The following is an 18,391-nucleotide window of genomic DNA, read 5'->3' on the forward strand; positions in this document are numbered from 1 at the left end:
TGTTGCTGAGGTACTATACCAGATGGGACTCCTTCCTTCACTCTATAAAGTTCCATGTATAGAGAAGTTTTACCCAGATTTCTCTATATGTTAATTGCATGGTTATAAGCGGTGTTGTGCTAAATCACAGAAACATGTTATATAGTGCTAACAGAAGGCAGTTAGTATGTTGGTTTTACTACTGAAGCTAGATGGTGCCGCTGTGATTTATTCACTTTTTATGAACAATGCACTGCCCACACATATTGGCATGCATTGTGCATGTCAAGTTGAACACAAAGCATAAGACCTTTATGCTCCATACATGTGGCAGCTATACATGAGTACCTCAGAGGTGACACACTATATTGCATGGGATGTGATTCACAAAAGTACATCCATGCACATGGGTCTTCCATATTACTCCTCAAGTGAATTTGTCAAGTGGCCATAGCTACCTTGGCAATCTGTCAAGTGCCCCATAGCTGTCTTGGCAAATGGTGAAAGCAGGGCTGCTGCATAGTGTGCCAGGGACAGCAAATGTCCTATTCTTCCTGTACAGGGACTTCAAGCTGCACCTGATGGCCAGTATGCTGGCCCTTTGAAAAAGGTAAATACCTAGTATGACGTGGACCAGGTGTTTGGTAATGGCATCACTCATACTGACTATCAGTGCCATTACTGTTAGGATGACCTGTGGTAACACAGCCTTAATCAGCTTCCACAGGGGCAGGCAGAGGTATAGGAGATTCAGCCAGAGATATACTGGAAGCATTTATTTTGGGGTACTACCATTGTCTTCACAGTACTATATATGTATGCTTCGAAGTACATGCTTTGTTTTGTAGTTGCAGAAGAGTGTTGGCTAAACGTGGTTGAGTGCAACAGAAGACAAGAGAGACTCTACATGCATTAAAATGTGTATGTGTTTTGTCTGTCCTCTCTGCAAGTGTGGTTATATTTGTAATGTGTGTATTACAGTTTTTTTCCCATTGTATCATTGTTCTGCTAGTCCAGTTGTGAAAGATGAGGAGGGGTAGCTGAGGTCACTTTAGTGTCTGCCAGCTGCTGCCTCTGGTGCTAGGTTGCCATTGGCTGCTAGGCCTACCTATCTGGAGTAGAACAATTGTATTTCTGCTGGAGGTGACTTGGCAGGCTCATTGGTGTACTCTGTATCTACCCCTCAGGCTGACGGGTGAAGATATCTTTCTTTAAGGTGGACCAAAGGGATCTCTGCTAGTATCTTGGAATTGCTTTCAGAGACTGGTAGCTGTCAACATGTGCTGGCAACTGGATGCCCAGCTTGGTAACGTGGAGCACCATCTGACATGACTAGTGGAGGTGCACAGCTTGCAAGCCCTGCCCATCAGACCTCCAAAAGTGCAGGGAACCCATAACCACATCCACCCAGGTGAGTGGTGTCTAGGTTTCTTGCCTTCTGGACTGGCCTGGCATCCAACTGTTCCAGGAACCTGTCTTATCTCCCTCCAAGTGTATTTTTCCTGTATATGTTTTACCTACTACTTGTACAACCCTCCATATTACCAGTTGTCGACCGTTCGTATACATCCACTGCCCTCATTCACCTTTTGCATGTATGCCACACTTTGTATGTGCTCTGTATTTGTTTGTATGTCCTTCTCCCTATATCCTACCCACAGTCCCCTTTCAGCACCTTCCACATCTACCTTTGCTTTGTCCTACCTCCCCGCCAAAAAAGAAAAAACATTATCCATCCTTTCCTCCTTACCATTCATGTCTAATGTGTTCCCTTTTCTATTGCTTATTTTTCCCCTCTTTCTTATTTCCTTTCTGCCCTCTTTCCTCACCATTTATATGCTGAATAGGTATGCCACTGTACTTTGCCTACTCACATTGGTCTTTCAGTTGGCTGCTGTATCCAGCTGTGCTGACTTTCCTGTGTTGCTGCAATTATATGTTGCTGTATTGTGTGCAGAGGCCTATACTGACTACGCCATCTTTTTATCACCCATGCACACTGCTCTAGCTTTACTTCTACCATGTAGTAATATAGTCTGTTAATCTCATTACTGCTTTCCTTTGTTTATTTATATGATCCATTGCTGAGAATGCAAGCACTGTCCCCTGCCTGTTAATCTCATATTAGCTCTCCAATACTTCACACCACAGCCTCCTTGAATATTAGTGTTGCTTGCTTGTCTCTAAATCCTAGCTAAAATGCATGCTGTGAGGTTTGTCAGTATGTGAATGTTGTATATTTTCATCAGTAGATAGTGTTTTCAAGCATTTGAAGAAATGATGTTTTTGTTGCAGGTCCTAGCCTTCTTCGCTGCTACTGTGTGTATGTTTTGCTGCTTGCCATTAATGGAGTCACCGAATGCTTTACTTTTGCTGTCATGAGTAAAGAAGAGGTAGACAGGTGGGTAATACACTGTTTATAATATTATGGCAATATGATTTGTTAATATGTTGCAGTAACACTGTACATGTTGAGATAAAATATGCGGTCTTATATGAGAACCAAAAATTGTTCAGTATATTGTGATATTGTAGGAATAATACATAGCCTTATTGGGGATCATGTTAAGACTTCAATAACATGATAAAGATGTTCACCACAGGAGTTAGTCCACTGTACTCCTGAAACAATGGTAAGGAAGTAAATCAGGATAATTTTAAGTGAATCCTGGTATAGTTCATGCAATAAGTATATATAACTGCTATTTCAACTTGTTAGGTTTAGGTTCTGTTATTACTTAAAAGCCATGTTTCTTTTACATACATGTTAAAGTTGTTAATGAGGTGCTGAGTGCAGGCTGCACTGTTTGAAGTGCTGTTTTTTTTGTTTTGTTTTGTTTTTTAGCATAATAGCTCTAATTGTAAATTTGATGTTGTTAATCTTCATTCATTCTTGAGTGTTGGGACTCGGCCATTGTAACAAGCTCACGCCAGCCAGAAAACTTTTGAGCTAAGGCTATCTATAGTGCCTCTCTTCCCATACCCCAGATCTTGTTTGCCACATAGAGTTTTAGGACGTGCCAGCCATGCTCTCAAGCGAAGTGCTTATTTTTTGATATGTATTTCTTCTTTATAGCTTCTATATCCTATAAAAATGTTGTTGTTAACTTTTTCAAAATAGTTTAATTACTATTTTTATGTGTGCAAGTGCTATTGCTCCCTATTATTACAGTTTGGTATTTTGTTCTTTACCATCATTGGCATAGGTCCCTCCCTTCCCTTTTACCTTTGGTAAATCTCAAATACCATCATTGGTATTCTCTTCCCTCCTTTAGCCTTTCCATGTTAACCTTATTTTATCCTGGCAGAGAAGCAGAAAGGCACCACTGGCTTTAAGCAATGTCAAGATTGCGGCAGGAAGATGCCCAACTTGGATGGGCATCTTTCCTGCGTATATTGTTCGGGGGTGCCAAAATTAGCAATCCAACCACATTGTGAGCTCTGTAAGGGGTTTAGTGCCACAACCTTGCAGAGCACAGAAACAAATTAATCCTCAAGGGGCTGTTAAAATGCCCTTTTTCAGAGGCTTTGTCTCCAAAGAAAGTAGCGAAGAAAAGGAGCCACTCCGTTCCAGCATCTCCACAAGCTCATGACCCTAAATCAACCAAAGGCCAGGTTTCTGCTTTGGAACCAAAGCCCAAACAACCAAAATTGACTTCAGCAACTGTTTTGGCACTGAAAACTATGACTCCATCCACAGTGCCGATGACAACTTTACCGGAATCGACAAAACTTACCATTTTACCGACCCCTTCATCAGTACCTCTGACCTCTTCAGCATGAACAATAGTTTCACCCACACTTGTTACCTCCCCTGTATCACAAACAATTGGTCAGCCAACCATGGTGCCAAGGGTCGAATCCCTGCCCAGGACTAGGTACTCCCTGTCTATTGAACCCTTTTATGGTCAACAGTTAAGCCCTTTCCAAGAACCTCCAGAATCTCCCTTGGGGATGTCTATTTGTTCCACCAGGAGCCTTTCAGAGTTTGATGTAGTCAGGTTAGTGGACCAGCTCTTGGTGGCCAGAGGTCTTCCATCCCCTTCTAGGACCTCCCTCCCATCTGGAGTTGAGGTCTACTCTCCACGGACTCCATCCTATCTTCCTCCTTCAACCTGTCCACAGCTCTTGGAGTCCTCAACTTCAGCGCCGCACCTGGTACCAACTGCTTCGGTCCGAATGGTGGATCTCACCTCAGCTCCGGAGCCGTCTCTGTGGCATCGGCTCATTTGGAGCCGACCCACTCTCAGGACCGTGACTTGGCTGAAGGCTCCATGATCCCTAGTCCGGCACTGATTTTTTCAATGGTGCCACCTATGGTTCTGGGTGCTTAGACAGTTCCAGGTCCTCTCAAGGTTTCTGCTCTGGGGGAGGGCTCATCAGAGTGGGGTGTGACCTTGGTTCAGAGGTTGTTTTTCTCAGTTCTGGGCTCCCATCCCTCTTCAGGTGGGCCTGCCTTCCAGATTATGTAAAGAGCTCTTGCCTCAGTAGGCTCGCAGTTGGTGCCATCTTTGTCGGAGTGTCACATCTTCTTATCCTCTGGTTTGGAGCTATCACAACCTCCTACATCGGGACAGTGGGTGAGTGAGCAGCAAGACACCCTGCAGCAGGGTACCCTCTCTTCAGAGTCCTCCTCAAGCCTTCCCCCTGAGGAGCCACCCCGTAAGAGGTTGTGTAAGAGGAAGCCCTTAGATTCTCTGGAAGAATCTCTCACTGAGGATACAGACTATAATGAAGGGGAAGGGTCCCCATGATCTCCCCCTAAAGATGTCTTCTTTGGAGACATCCTGAGAATCTTGAAAGAGAGGGGTGATTGGAAGTCCACCAGCCCGTCCATTGAGGAATCTGTTTTCTTGCAGGTTTTTTGTGCCTGACTTTCTACTTCCTGGGTGATCCCACCTGCCGATGATTTGGTCAAGCTCATCGTGCAGTATACTTGGAAGGCCCCTGAAACTATAGCCAATTCCCTGGAGTCCAGACAAAATTAATACTGCACCAGAGGGCCAGCCTCACTGATCTAAAGGCTTAGCTGTAGATGATGTGGTGGTGGCGGCTGCCACGAAGAAGGAACTCGCAGAGGAGTGTCCCAACTGTCCATCTTCCAAACAGGAAGTCTCGGACGATGGACAGATTTGGGAAGCGGGTGACCTTTGCCATATGGTTGTTGAACTGGCACATTATACCCATCTTCAGAGGGACTTGATCACTGAGCTCTCAGGCACCTTGGCAGGAGCAGTATCTGATGAGGTATGCGATAAAGTTGCCTCCCAGCTGGCAACCCTAGAATCGACATTCAACTCATCCATGTGGCTTATTGCTCACACAGCCGAAGGGACGGCCAGGGCAGTGGGTACAGGCGTTGCCATAAGGCATCATACCTGGATGCGCTTGTGTGTTTTTGTGGACTCCTTTAAGTCTTCCTTTGTCAACGCTCCTGTTGATGCTACATCATTGTTTGGCCCCAAAGTCAGAGATACATTAGCCCAGTGTGAGAAGGATGGAAAGACCCTTTCTGCTGTGAGTATGCATTTTTTGACTCCTCAACGGCCTTACTCCAGGAATCAGAGGAGTGGGAAGATGTGGTTCAGGAAGTCCCAAGGGCCTTTTTGGGACACACGTGGTGAGTTCCCTCCCCTGGGGCAGAGGGGGGAACTCATCTGGAAGACGCCACTCCAGTGGCAGAGGGAGCCTGCGTAACCAGGGTTCCAGGGATTCCTTCTCTGGATAACCCTACCAGCGCTTCTGAGCGACGGCCCAATTGCCTACCTCTGGAGGCAGTCGGGGGAAGATTCTCTCTCCACCACTTAGCCTGGCACTCAATAACATCAGATTCCTGGGTGCAGATGATAATTACCAGAGGTTACCATATCCCCTTCGATCTTTATCCAAGGCCGCAAAGATGAATCTCCACTTTTCTACCCAGCCAGAAGGATACAGCAGCACACAAAATAAAAAAACAACTTTAGAAGACAGTCATCCAAACAGTCCCACCAGACTAAATAGGATCCAGATTTTACTCAAGATTCATTTTAGTGCCAAAAAAGACAGGAGACTGGAGGCCAATTCTAGACCTCTAGCAAGTTTGTTCGACAGATAAATTTCCAGATGGTCACGGTACAGTCTGTCCTTCTGTTTCTGGAGAAAGACAATTGGATGTGCTCTATAGATCTTCAGGATGCGTATTACCACATAAAGATGGACAAACACTCCAGAAGATACCTCCGCTTTTGAATGGGAGCCAGTCACTACCAAATTTGTGCACTGCCCTTTGGTCTCACCACAACCCCCAGGGTGTTCACCAAATGCATGAGAGTGGTTGCAGCTCATTTAAGGCTAGAAGGATTCCGTGCATTTCCCTGTCTAGACGACTGGCTCCTCCCCCCACCAGGCATCTACTGCTTCATGCCTTGGACTCCATCCTAGACCTTGCAGATTACCTAAGCATTTCAATAAACAGGGAAAAGTCGAATCTGTCTCCCACTGAAGAGATAGAATTCATCGGAGCAACATTCAACACAAACTCCTGTATGACTGCTCTACCTCTTCACTGGCTGCAAAGGTTAAGATCACAGCTTCAGGTGATAATCTCTCACGACAAAGTCCCGGCTCACTTAGTCTTACAACTTCTAGGTTCAATGGCAGCAAGAATCACTGAGTTCCATTGGCAAGGTTCCACATGAGATTGCTCCAGTGGCTTCTGGTGTCACAGTGATCTCTGTTAACACACCTGATGCCTTATCTAGTCAGTATAACCAACCGATACAAGCAGAATCTAATATGGTGGATGAAGTCAGGACAGGAATTATGGAGTCGCCTTTTCACCCTGCTAAGCCCAAGGTCAGAGTGACCACTGATGCATCCCTTATGTGGTGGGAGGGCATTGTCAAGGGAAGACAGTCCGAGGCACTTGGTCCCTGTCAGAGGCCAATTTGCATATCATTGTCCTAGAACTGAGGACCGTGCTTCTAGCGCAGGCATTCAGTAGATCCTCCTTCGGGACAATTGTTATCCATTCAGACAACATGGCAGTGGTCTGGTACATCAACGAACAAGGTGGAACCAGATCTTACCCTTTATGTCAGGAAGCTCTAAGAGTGTGGTAATGGGGGATATCATCCAACTGCTTTCTGATAGCAATGCATATTCTGGGAATTCCAACACGATCGCAGGCAAACGGAGCAGATGCATTCTCATGCCTCATGAGTGGTCTCTCAATTCCAAGGTAGCGAAGAAGATATTTTGTTGCTGGGGTCAGCCTTGCTGCGACCTATTTGCATCTCCCATAAACCACAAATGCAGCAGCTACATTGCCCTATCCCCCCCTCAGGGGGAGTCCCCGAGAGATGCTCTTCTACACGATTGGCCCCCGGGACTGCTTTACGCCTTTCCCCCTGATTCCCCAATTTTTGAAGAAGGCAGAATGGTTGAGAAGCAGAGTAATCCTCATTGTGCTTTACTGGCCCCAACAAGTCTGGTTTCCCTTTCTGCCTCACCCAGTTCACTTACCCTGACTCCAACTCCAGACCTGTTGTCTCATATGCAGGGGAGGGTCCATTCAGACCTATAAAATCTTGAGCTGACGGCTTGGTACCTCCACTTCTAGCAATTGCCAGGCAGAAATATCTGTCTTCCCCAGTTCAGAAGATTCTTCTGGCTTCCCATAAACCATCAACCAGAAAACTTTATCTGAATAAATGGAACAGATTTGTGCTGTGGTCTCTTGCAGAGAAAATTTACCCTTTTTCTGCCTCAATTGATAAGGTTTCAGAATGTTTCAATCAGGAGCCTCAACTTCTACTACTAGGGTTCATTTAGCTGCTATTTCCAGATGTTCATCGTGTTACCCTGCTGCAGTCATCACACTTGGGTTATCCTGCCGGGAGGCGGTCCTGCAGTCGCCAGAGTTCCAAAGTCTTGGTCCAAGGCCAGTTGCTGTCGCTTCCTCCTGATGTCAGTGTGCCAGGGGTATATTAAGAGGCATCCGACGCCATTTTCTCCAGTATTTCTTGCCACGGTGCAAGTAGAAGCAGTTCGCAAGTGCCGGTCGGCCGACACCTGAGATTTTCGAATCAATTTCAGTCCCAAGTCTTCAATAAAGCTAAGTACCCGTTGGGGAACCTTTTCTTTGCCTCAGTCCGATGTCAGAAAAGTTAACAATTGCATTTCTTGTGGGAAGCAAATACTCAAAAGGACTTCCATTCTTATTGTATTCCTTGCCTAGGCCAAGACCACGACGTCACAGGTTGTCGGTTTTGTGCTAGGTTTAATAAACGAACTATCAAACGCTTTGACTTTGCACAACATTACTTTGGTAGGAAATTTAATTATATCATGCCGTCGGAGCAGCCGATGACCGCATGCATAAAAACGCAAGGATAAGGTCAGGCAGCCTAGAACCAAGCCAGACTCCGAGGCCTCTGCTGGGCCTGTCGCCGGTTCTCCGGTTTTCAGTGAGGTGCCTATGCAGCCCCTGACGACCGCAGAAATGGAACCCCAGACAGCTTCGGATTCTCAAGCAGAGTGTACTAGGCCGTCGCAACCATCTTCATTAGGCCCTTCCGACACCGGAGCAGAAGGTGATCCCGGTGCAGTAGAAATGCCTTCGGTTTCAGAAGGTGTCTTCAGACCGACTACACTCACCATTAAATCTTATGCTAAGCTAAAAACTCCATTAAAAGGAAAGAGACTGTACATCAGGCTTCTGTTCAGGGCCGCATGCCTAAGAAACAGATGCTTAAGATGGCTGAAGATTTGATTTCCTAATCAGGGGTTCCCATCCCTCCTGATAAAAGGCCAAGACAAGAGGAGGACTATGGTTTTTTTAGTGTTTTTATAGTTGGTGGCTTTGCAGTTGCCCGCCCCTAGTGTAAATTTGATCTGGGACCCTCCTCCCAGTCTAGCGTCATTACCTCATTCTACCCAGTACAGGGAGAGCATTTGAGAAGGCCAATCAGCTTAGTTTCTGCTACTCCTTTCTCTCTTTCAAAAAAAAAAAAAAAAAAAAAAATATATATATATACTGTATTTGTGATTTTTCTTACTTTATTTTGCTCTTGTCATCTTAAAAGTACTCAATTGTATTTATTACTGCTTGGTGTAACTCATTGTAAGCCTTTTAGTTTAAGCACCTGGGCTTCAGACCAGTTTTACATTAGGAAGGTTTGTGGTCTGCACTGTAGTGGCAGAACAGGTAGCTTACATCCTTCTAAGTTGGGAACTGCTGATTGAGGGCTCAGTGTCTGTTATTCTAAAAGTGTATTAATTCTGGTTTAAGCACTTGGGCTTGAGGCCAGTTATTTTACATTAAGAGGGTTCGTGTTCTGCACTCTTGTGGGAGGAGAGGCTGGACTCTGTCCTTCTGAGCTGGGAATTTCTGGTTAAAGCTTATAGTGCCTGCATATTTGAACTGCTTCTTACTGAAATTGGTACACCTCGTTTGGCATAGACTAGATCCAGACCTGCTGAATCTAGCTTTGTTTGTATAACTTTAGCACTAATCCAGGCATTTTTTAAAGTATTCAGTTGTATTTATTACTGCTGGTAGTAACTTGATTAAAGTGTAGCTATCATTTCTAAGTCTTTTGGATTAAGCACTTGGGCTTCAGACCAGTTGTTTTACATTAGGAAGGTTTGTGGCCTGCACTGTGGTGGCAGGACAGGCAGCTTACATCCTTCTAGGTTAGGAACTGCTGATTGAGAGCTCAGTGTCTGTTATTCTAAAAGTGTATTAGTTCTGGTTTAAGCACTTGGGCTTCAGGCCAGTTATTTTACGTTAGGAAGGATTGCGGTCTGCACTCTTGTGGGAGGAGAGGCTGGACTCTGCCCTTCTGAGCTGAATAAGCGACTTTTCTTGATACGAAGTATAATTTTTGTTGCTTTCCACATCTGAATACCTAGCGACTGTATTTCGCCTGCCTTTCTGTTACACTGAAGCTGTTTTTACTGCATTTAACTTAATATTGCACTTGGAATCCTTGTTTGTTACTATTTGACTGTATTTGTAGCAAATTCTTCTGTGTAAGCTGTAGTAGCTGATTCATAGCATTTATAAGTGTTTGCTGTACCTGTTTCTGCCTGTTTTGTGAAAAAAAAGAAAAAAAAAAAAAGAAAAAAATATCTCTTGTTTTTCCTGCTTTACTAGTTTAGTCCAGTTTCAGAGTTGCTGATTCCTGGGCTTTGGTTGTAGTTCCTGTGTACTGTTTCCTTGCCTTATTTGGGGGAGAGGAAGTTACCTTGCTTACCAGTGGGAGTGGGAAGCATTGAGCTGCCTTTTGTCCAGTTTTGTGAGGTTTCAGCCAGTAACTAGTAGTTTATTGGTCGTTTGGGCCAGTTTCTATCTTTTTGCAGCCCGCTGGTGTAAAACGCTGTAAACGCACGTTAGCTGATTTAGAGCGAGCTGCCACTGTTGCACACTAGGGCAGCGCGGTTAGGCAGGTTTAAACTATTCGGCTACCTAAAGTCCACTCTTCAAATTTTCCCTTAAAACTACCTTCCTCGAACTATACTACTGATCTAATCAGCTTATCCTATAACTAAAAGATCATCTCCACTTGACTCCAAGTAGACTATTCTCTATCTGTTAAACCTAGCACTTGCTCCTACAGTACTTATTACCTTGATACGGCACTCTTGTCATAGATAGTACCCCAAAAGGTAACCCCCATTTCTCGGTCACCCACGCCCCTGAATCTTTTAAAGTTTTTGTCTATCCTTCTAGCATGTCGAGGGATCAGTTGCTAGTGTCCTCTCCTGCTCAGCTGGTGAACCTGAATACTGAGGCAATGTTACAATTGCCTCATGTACACAGACAACCCTCTCCTCCTCCCACAAAACACAAATACATGCGAGATGCAACTATCTGCCAAACTGGAGGCTGAGCTCTCTCAACACAGGACTGGCAAGACCAGTCAGGAGGAGAAGGTTACCACACACACTATAGACCCAGTCTCACATAGCACCATTACAACCTCAAATCATACACATAAACACACAAAGACATACTCGGACGCTCTGATCAAAATCTACCAAAACAGCAGAGGCCACCAAAGCAGACACCCAAACAACCACCACCTCAGAACACAACACCTGCAACACATAGACCTCACAGTCAGAGTGTCAAACAGTCACAGCCCTTAAGGCCAAACACAATGCCAGACACACTAGTCATTGGTGACTCCATAGTCAGACACACTGACGTCCCGCCACCAGACTGAGTAAGGAGAAGGTCACAGTAAGCTGCCTGTCGGGCTAGAATCCGCCACATAACGCAAGCACTCAGGTCTCTCAACAGCAAGTACAAATATGACTCAGTCATTGTCCACGCTGGTGTAAGCGACCTGAGACGCACCTCCTTGGACTACATGAAAAGAGACATTGAGGAGCTCTCTGACTATGTAGCCCAGGCAGGTATGACCCTGACCTTGAGCAGTATCCTACCTTCACCAAGAGTGATGCCACAATACAGAGATAAGATGATCAGCTTTAACAATTGGCTTAAACACTGGTGTCATTCAAAGGGGATCCAGTATCTGTCTGCCTGGGATGACATGCTGGACAAGCCACGCTGTCGTAAGGGACGGCTTGCACCTGTCACCCTGGGATTCCGGATATTGGCAAAGGCTCTTGCCACCCCATAGTGCCTTTTTAGGCAAGGCTCAAATTCTAAACCTACCACCCTAGAACACAAAAAGGAAAAACTAAGGGTAATGCTGCTCAATGCCAGAAGTCTCAATCTCAAAATGCACGCACTCGAGGCCCTTCTCAGTATGGAGAACATCGATGTCTGTGCTGTGACAGAAACCTGGTTCAAGGCTCCTGAGAGCACCCCAGCGCTATCAGGTTTTACCTCATATCATGCGTTCCGCCCCAAAATCCGGACAATACTAAGAAAGGAGGGGGTATCCATATTCATTAAGGACACCCACACCTCAAGACTGGTGGCAACGCACGATGCATCGGAGACCATCCAGGTGCAATTAACCATAGGCAAGACTGCTCTGCAAATTGTAGCATGTTACAGGCCACCTCACAAACTCAGGAACCTCACATGGCCTTCCTGAAAACACTAGAGGGATAAATGTATCACCAAACACCATCATACTAGGTGACTTCAATTACCCTAATATAGACTGGGAACACTACTCAAGCCCAAACACCCTAGCCCAAAAGTTCCTGGAATTCATAAACTCAAATGCCATGGAACAACTAGTCACCATCCCCACAAGAGGAGATAACATACTTGATCTCATCATCACGAACATGGGAGCACAATGTTCAACACCGAAGTATACCCCTCACTGGTGAGATCAGATCACAAACTAATCTCGCTGGAGGTCCTCATCCCACCCCCACCTGAAATAAAAAGACCACAGTAAAGAACTTCTCAAAGCTGACTTCACACTTCTAAAGACTAGTGTGGTCTCCTTTAAGGCCCCGAGCTGGTGGAAAACAGTACTCAAGCCGCTGAATCACTTACAGACGCCTTCTACCAGCACCTGCAGGACTGCATGGATAAGGCAATCCCAAACAAAACAAAGACTCTTAGTACCAAAGGCAAGCGTCCAGTCTGGTGGACCCCAGCCATAAACAAACTCTACAATAAAAGGAGGAAGCTACTACAAGATACAGCAAAATCCTTAAAAGGTAAGACACCCTTGATCACTATAAGTAAAAACTAAGAGCTCTCATAAAATCATCCAAAGCAAATTTCGAGAGAAAAATAGCTAAAGACTCAAAAGACAATCATAAGGCCTTCTTTAGCTATGTTAGACACCTAGGAGGAAACTCCCAGATATGCTCAGAACTAGTTCAAAATGATGTGAAGATTACTGATCCTACAGACATTGCCAACATACTGGCTGACAGGTTCAGTGCAAACTTCTCCCTCCCCCAAAAGGAGAGATATCTATACCAAACGATTGCAGCCCCCAAACATCTCCAGCGCCCAAGTGAGAACTGCTCTCTCCAAAGCAAAAACACAGCATCCATGGGACCTGATGGTGTCCCCGGCTGTGTGCTCCACGAACTCAATGAGGAATTAAACCCACAGCTAGGACAGCTGTTTAATCAAAGTCTTACCTCTGGATACGCACTCCAGGAGTGGCGCACTGCAACTGTGGTCCCACTTCACAAAGGCGGTGCCTCCACCGACCCTGGAAATTACCGCCCATTAGCCTGACAAGCCTTATCTGCAAAGCCATGGAGAGGATCATAATGGACCTCATAAATAAAGACATAGGGAATTTGCAGACTTTGGATCCAACCCAGTTTGGCTTTGTCAAAGGCAGATCATGCCTTTAAACTTGGTTGACTTCTTGAAACAGTCACCAAAGCCATTGTGAGGGAAAGGCAGTCCATACAGCCTACCTCGATCTGGCTAAGGCCTTGATACAATACCCCACTCGGGTATCATTGAAAACTCATCAGCTTAAATGTTAACCCATACATCACAAGATGGGTTGCAAACTGGCTGAGTGACAGAACCCACAGGGTCAGAGTTGCTGGCGCCATGTCAGACTCAAAACCTGTCACAAGTGGTGTCCCACAGGGCTCAGTCCTGGGCCCACTCTTGTTTGGCATCTACTTTTCCGAAGTACAAGCAAACACAGGAGGGTTATGGCTGACAAAGTTTGCAGATGACTGCAAACTTTGTCAGCCATAGTAGAAAACACATCTGACACAGATATCCTTCAGAAGGGTCTCACAGAAACGGATAACTGGTGCCAGAGCCACGGCCTGAAGTTAAATGCCAAAAAATGCATAGTCATACCCTTTGGGAAAAACAAGGTTACCCCTAGCTACCAAATAGGTGGCAATCCACTGAGCACAGAAGAAGTTATCAGGGACCTGGGGACCCAGGTTGATAGTAGTCTGTCATTCGACACCCATGTAGCTAAAGTAGTTAGGAAGACTTTCTATATTGCCCACCTTATCATGAAGGGATTCTCATCTAGATCAAGGGAGGTCATAGTCTCCCTTTACTCATCACTCATCAGACCAATGATTGAGTACAATGCCCCATTTGGGATGTATCTGACCCGACACCTGCAGCAGCTGGAGAGGCCACAAAAGTTCCTCACCAAAAGGATAAAGGGTCTCAAAATCTGTCCTATGCTGCCCGACTGAAAGAACTCCAGCTCTATTCAGTCGCCACCTTGCTCAGAGGTGACCTTTGCCTAACATACAAGGCCATGTCAAACCCAGATTTGATGAATATGCTTCACCTCAAAAATCTAGATCCATCAGAGCCACAAGGGCGGGAGACTTAAACCTCGACACGGCTATTAATAGGACGTGCTGGAGGGATAGATTCATTACCCAAAGACTCCCTATGCTGTGGAACAAAATCCCGGTACATGTGAGGCAGAGCACCTCGCTGGCCTTGTTCAAGAGAAATCTTGACCAATGGATGGGAGATCGCAGATATACCCCAGGGATTACCTCAGTGTCACTGCTCGACAGAGGCACAGCAAAATAATGGGTATAGTTCCCCATACTAAAGGGGAGGCGTAAGCCACAAAACGATGGGCTAGGCTTGTAAATGCCCTCGGGCAGATAGCCTAGTATAAACCTATGAACCTAAACCTATCTACTGCTTCATGCCTTGGACTCCATCCTAGACCTTGCAGATTACCTAAGCATTTCAATAAACAGGGAAAAGTCGAATCTGTCTCCCACTGAAGAGATAGAATTCATCGGAGCAACATTCAACACAAACTCCTGTATGACTGCTCTACCTCTTCACTGGCTGCAAAGGTTAAGATCACAGCTTCAGGTGATAATCTCTCACGACAAAGTCCCGGCTCACTTAGTCTTACAACTTCTAGGTTCAATGGCAGCAAGAATCACTCGAGTTCCATTGGCAAGGTTCCACATGAGATTGCTCCAGTGGCTTCTGGTGTCACAGTGATCTCTGTTAACACACCTGATGCCTTATCTAGTCAGTATAACCAACCGATACAAGCAGAATCTAATATGGTGGATGAAGTCAGGACAGGAATTATGGAGTCGCCCTTTCACCCCTGCTAAGCCCAAGGCCGTAGTGACCACTGATGCATCCCTTATGTGGTGGGAGGGCATTGTCAAGGGAAGACAGTCCGAGGCACTTGGTCCCTGTCAGAGGCCAATTTGCATATCATTGTCCTAGAACTGAGGACCGTGCTTCTAGCGTTGCAGGCATTCAGTAGATCCTCCCTTCGGGGACAATTGCTATCCATTCAGACAACATGGCAGTGGTCTGGTACATCAACGAACAAGGTGGAACCAGATCTTACCCTTTATGTCAGGAAGCTCTAAGAGTGTGGTAATGGGGGATATCATCCAACTGCTTTCTGATAGCAATGCATATTCTGGGGAATTCCAACACGATCGCAGGCAAACGGAGCAGATGCATTCTCATGCCTCATGAGTGGTCTCTCAATTCCAAGGTAGCGAAGAAGATATTTTGTTGCTGGGGTCAGCCTTGCTGCGACCTATTTGCATCTCCCATAAACCACAAATGCAGCAGCTACATTGCCCTATCCCCCCCTCAGGGGGAGTCCCCGAGAGATGCTCTTCTACACGATTGGCCCCCGGGACTGCTTTACGCCTTTCCCCCTGATTCCCCAATTTTTGAAGAAGGCAGAATGGTTGAGAAGCAGAGTAATCCTCATTGTGCTTTACTGGCCCCAACAAGTCTGGTTTCCCTTTCTCTTGCCTCACCCAGTTCACTTACCCTGGACTCCAACTCCAGACCTGTTGTCTCATATGCAGGGGAGGGTCCATTCAGACCTATAAAATCTTGAGCTGACGGCTTGGTACCTCCACTTCTAGCAATTGCCAGGCAGAAATATCTGTCTTCCCCAGTTCAGAAGATTCTTCTGGCTTCCCATAAACCATCAACCAGAAAACTTTATCTGAATAAATGGAACAGATTTGTGCTGTGGTCTCTTGCAGAGAAAATTTACCCTTTTTCTGCCTCAATTGATAAGGTTTCAGAATGTTTCAATCAGGAGCCTCAACTTCTACTACTAGGGTTCATTTAGCTGCTATTTCCAGATGTTCATCGTGTTACCCTGCTGCAGTCATCACACTTGGGTTATCCTGCCGTCAGGCGGTCCTGCAGTCGGCCAGAGTTCCAAAGTCTTGGTCCGGCGTCAGTTGCTGTCGCTTCCTCCCTGATGTCAGTGTGCCAGGGGTATATTAAGAGGCATCCGACGCCATTTTCTCCAGTATTTCTTGCCACGCGGTGCCCGAAGTAGAAGCAGTTCGCAAGTGCCGGTCGGCCGACACCTGAGATTTTCGAATCGAATTTCAGTCCCAAGTCTTCAATAAAGCTAAGTACCCCGTTGGGGAACCTTTTCTTGCCTCAGTCCGATGTCAGAAAAAGTTAACAATTGCATTTCTTGTGGGAAGCAAATACCTCAAAAGGACTTCCATTCTTATTGTATTCCTTGCCTAGGCCAAGACCACGACGTCACAGGTTGTCGGTTTTGTGCTAGGTTTAATAAACGAACTATCAAACGCCGTTTTGACTTTGCACAACATTACTTTGGTAGGAAATTTAATTATATCATGCCGTCGGAGCAGCCGATGACCGGCATGCATAAAAACGCAAGGATAAGGTCAGGCAGCCTAGAACCAAGCCAGACTCCGAGGCCTCTGCTGGGCCTGTCGCCGGTTCTCCGGTTTTCAGTGAGGTGCCTATGCAGCCCCTGACGACCGCAGAAATGGAACCCCAGACAGCTTCGGATTCTCAAGCAGAGTGTACTAGGCCGTCGCAACCATCTTCATTAGGCCCTTCCGACACCGGAGCAGAAGGTGATCCCGGTGCAGTAGAAATGCCTTCGGTTTCAGAAGGTGTCTTCAGACCGACTACACTCACCATTAAATCTTATGCTAAGCTAAAAACTCCATTAAAACAAAAAAGACTGTACATCAGTCTTCTGTTCAAGGCCCCATGCCTAAGAAACAGATGCTTAAGATGGCTGAAGATTTGATTTCCCTAATCAGGGGTTCCCATCCCCCTCCTGATAAAAGGCCAAGACAAGAGGAGGACTATGCTTCCTCTGACCAGGTTTCTATTTCCTCAGATTCTTCTGAGGAACAGGATTATGCTTTTCCCCCTTATGAAGATTCTGATGCTGAAGACTCTGTTCCTTCAGCATCTCCCCCTGAAGACTACTCCTTTGGGGAAACTTTACATGCCATGATGGAACATTTCCACTGGGAAGGCCAAGACTACTCTGATTCTAAGAAAAGGCTCAGAGAGTTTCTTTTACTACCCCAGCACAGACCACTTGCTATCCCTCCAGTTTTAGATATTGTGGATGATGTTTACTTAGAGTCTAGTCTAAATCCAGACTCCCTACCTCCTGCTCCAGCCAAACCAGACAGATACTACAGAGTACCTGACACACACAAATTCCTTTATAAAAACCCTCTGGCTGACCTAGAAACAATTTCCCAGGGTCCCAAAGGGGCTAAAACTTCTATGGCTAAAAATCCTGTACCCTCTGAAAGGGATTCCAGAGCTTTAGATAGATGGGGAAAGAAGATATACACCTCAGCTACTCTGGCTAGGAGAGCATTAAATTGTCAGTTTCACATGCTGAAATATCAGCAATTCCTAATGTCTCAATTAAAACAAAAACTGAGCGCACATTCTGAACAGGCTGAATTCAAGGAAATGCAGGATCTGTTGCATGCAGCTGAACAGGTGGGCAAACATACTTTACAATGTGGATTTGATTCATTGGAAGCTTCCCGTAGAGCAGCTGTTACTGGGTCTGTCATACGCAGACATGCTTGGCTAAAAGAACAAACCCTACCTGATCATGTTAAAGCAAAATTATTGGATGCACCTTTACAGCAGGATGTCTTATTTGGTGTCAAAGCAGAAGAGGTTTTAAAGAAAATGGAGGATAAGGCAAAGTCTATGCAGACAGTCAAGGATTTTTTACAGGTACAACCCCCTCGTTTCAGCAGAAATTGGCCAACAAAAAACTGGTCCTTTCCAGCTTCTGACAGACCACAGAGGGGCAAATACAGACGCCCAAGGGGCAGAGGTCAGTCACAAGGCCCTTACAAACCTCGCCATTGGGGTGCCACAACCCAGAAAGGAGGTGAAGACAGGTCCCAAGCTAGCAGAAGACAAACACAATGACTCAACCCTCCAACTACCAAGCAAATCTCTCTTGGCAGCTCCCTTAGGAGGAAAATTAGCACTTTTTGCAGACAACTGGCACATCATCACAAAAGACAAATGGGTCCTAAACATTGTCTCACAAGGATACAGATTCCACTTTCATACCTTGCCAAGGATAAAAGGAATGCCAAACCTGACACCAAATCAATGGGCAGAGGCACAAAAACAAATTACAGCTCTCATGGACATGAGAGCCATTCAGCAGGTACCTACACAGGAGCAAGGACA

General features: G+C 45.7%; 1 protein-coding gene across 1 annotated transcript in view; it reads left to right on the forward strand.

The window, feature by feature from the left end:
* RFT1 (RFT1 homolog) overlaps nucleotides 1-18,391 on the forward strand; it is an 871,244-nt gene that overhangs the window by 794,075 nt on the left and 58,778 nt on the right. Inside the window, exon 11 of the mRNA XM_044078176.1 lies at nucleotides 2,275-2,380. Within this exon, the coding sequence (XP_043934111.1) occupies nucleotides 2,275-2,380 (106 nt within the window). The remainder of the gene's footprint in view (nucleotides 1-2,274; nucleotides 2,381-18,391) is intronic.

Source organism: Protopterus annectens, chromosome 7.part0 (assembly GCF_019279795.1).
Source record: "Protopterus annectens isolate FY-2018-M chromosome 7.part0, PAN1.0, whole genome shotgun sequence".
Taxonomy (NCBI): domain Eukaryota; kingdom Metazoa; phylum Chordata; order Ceratodontiformes; family Protopteridae; genus Protopterus; species Protopterus annectens.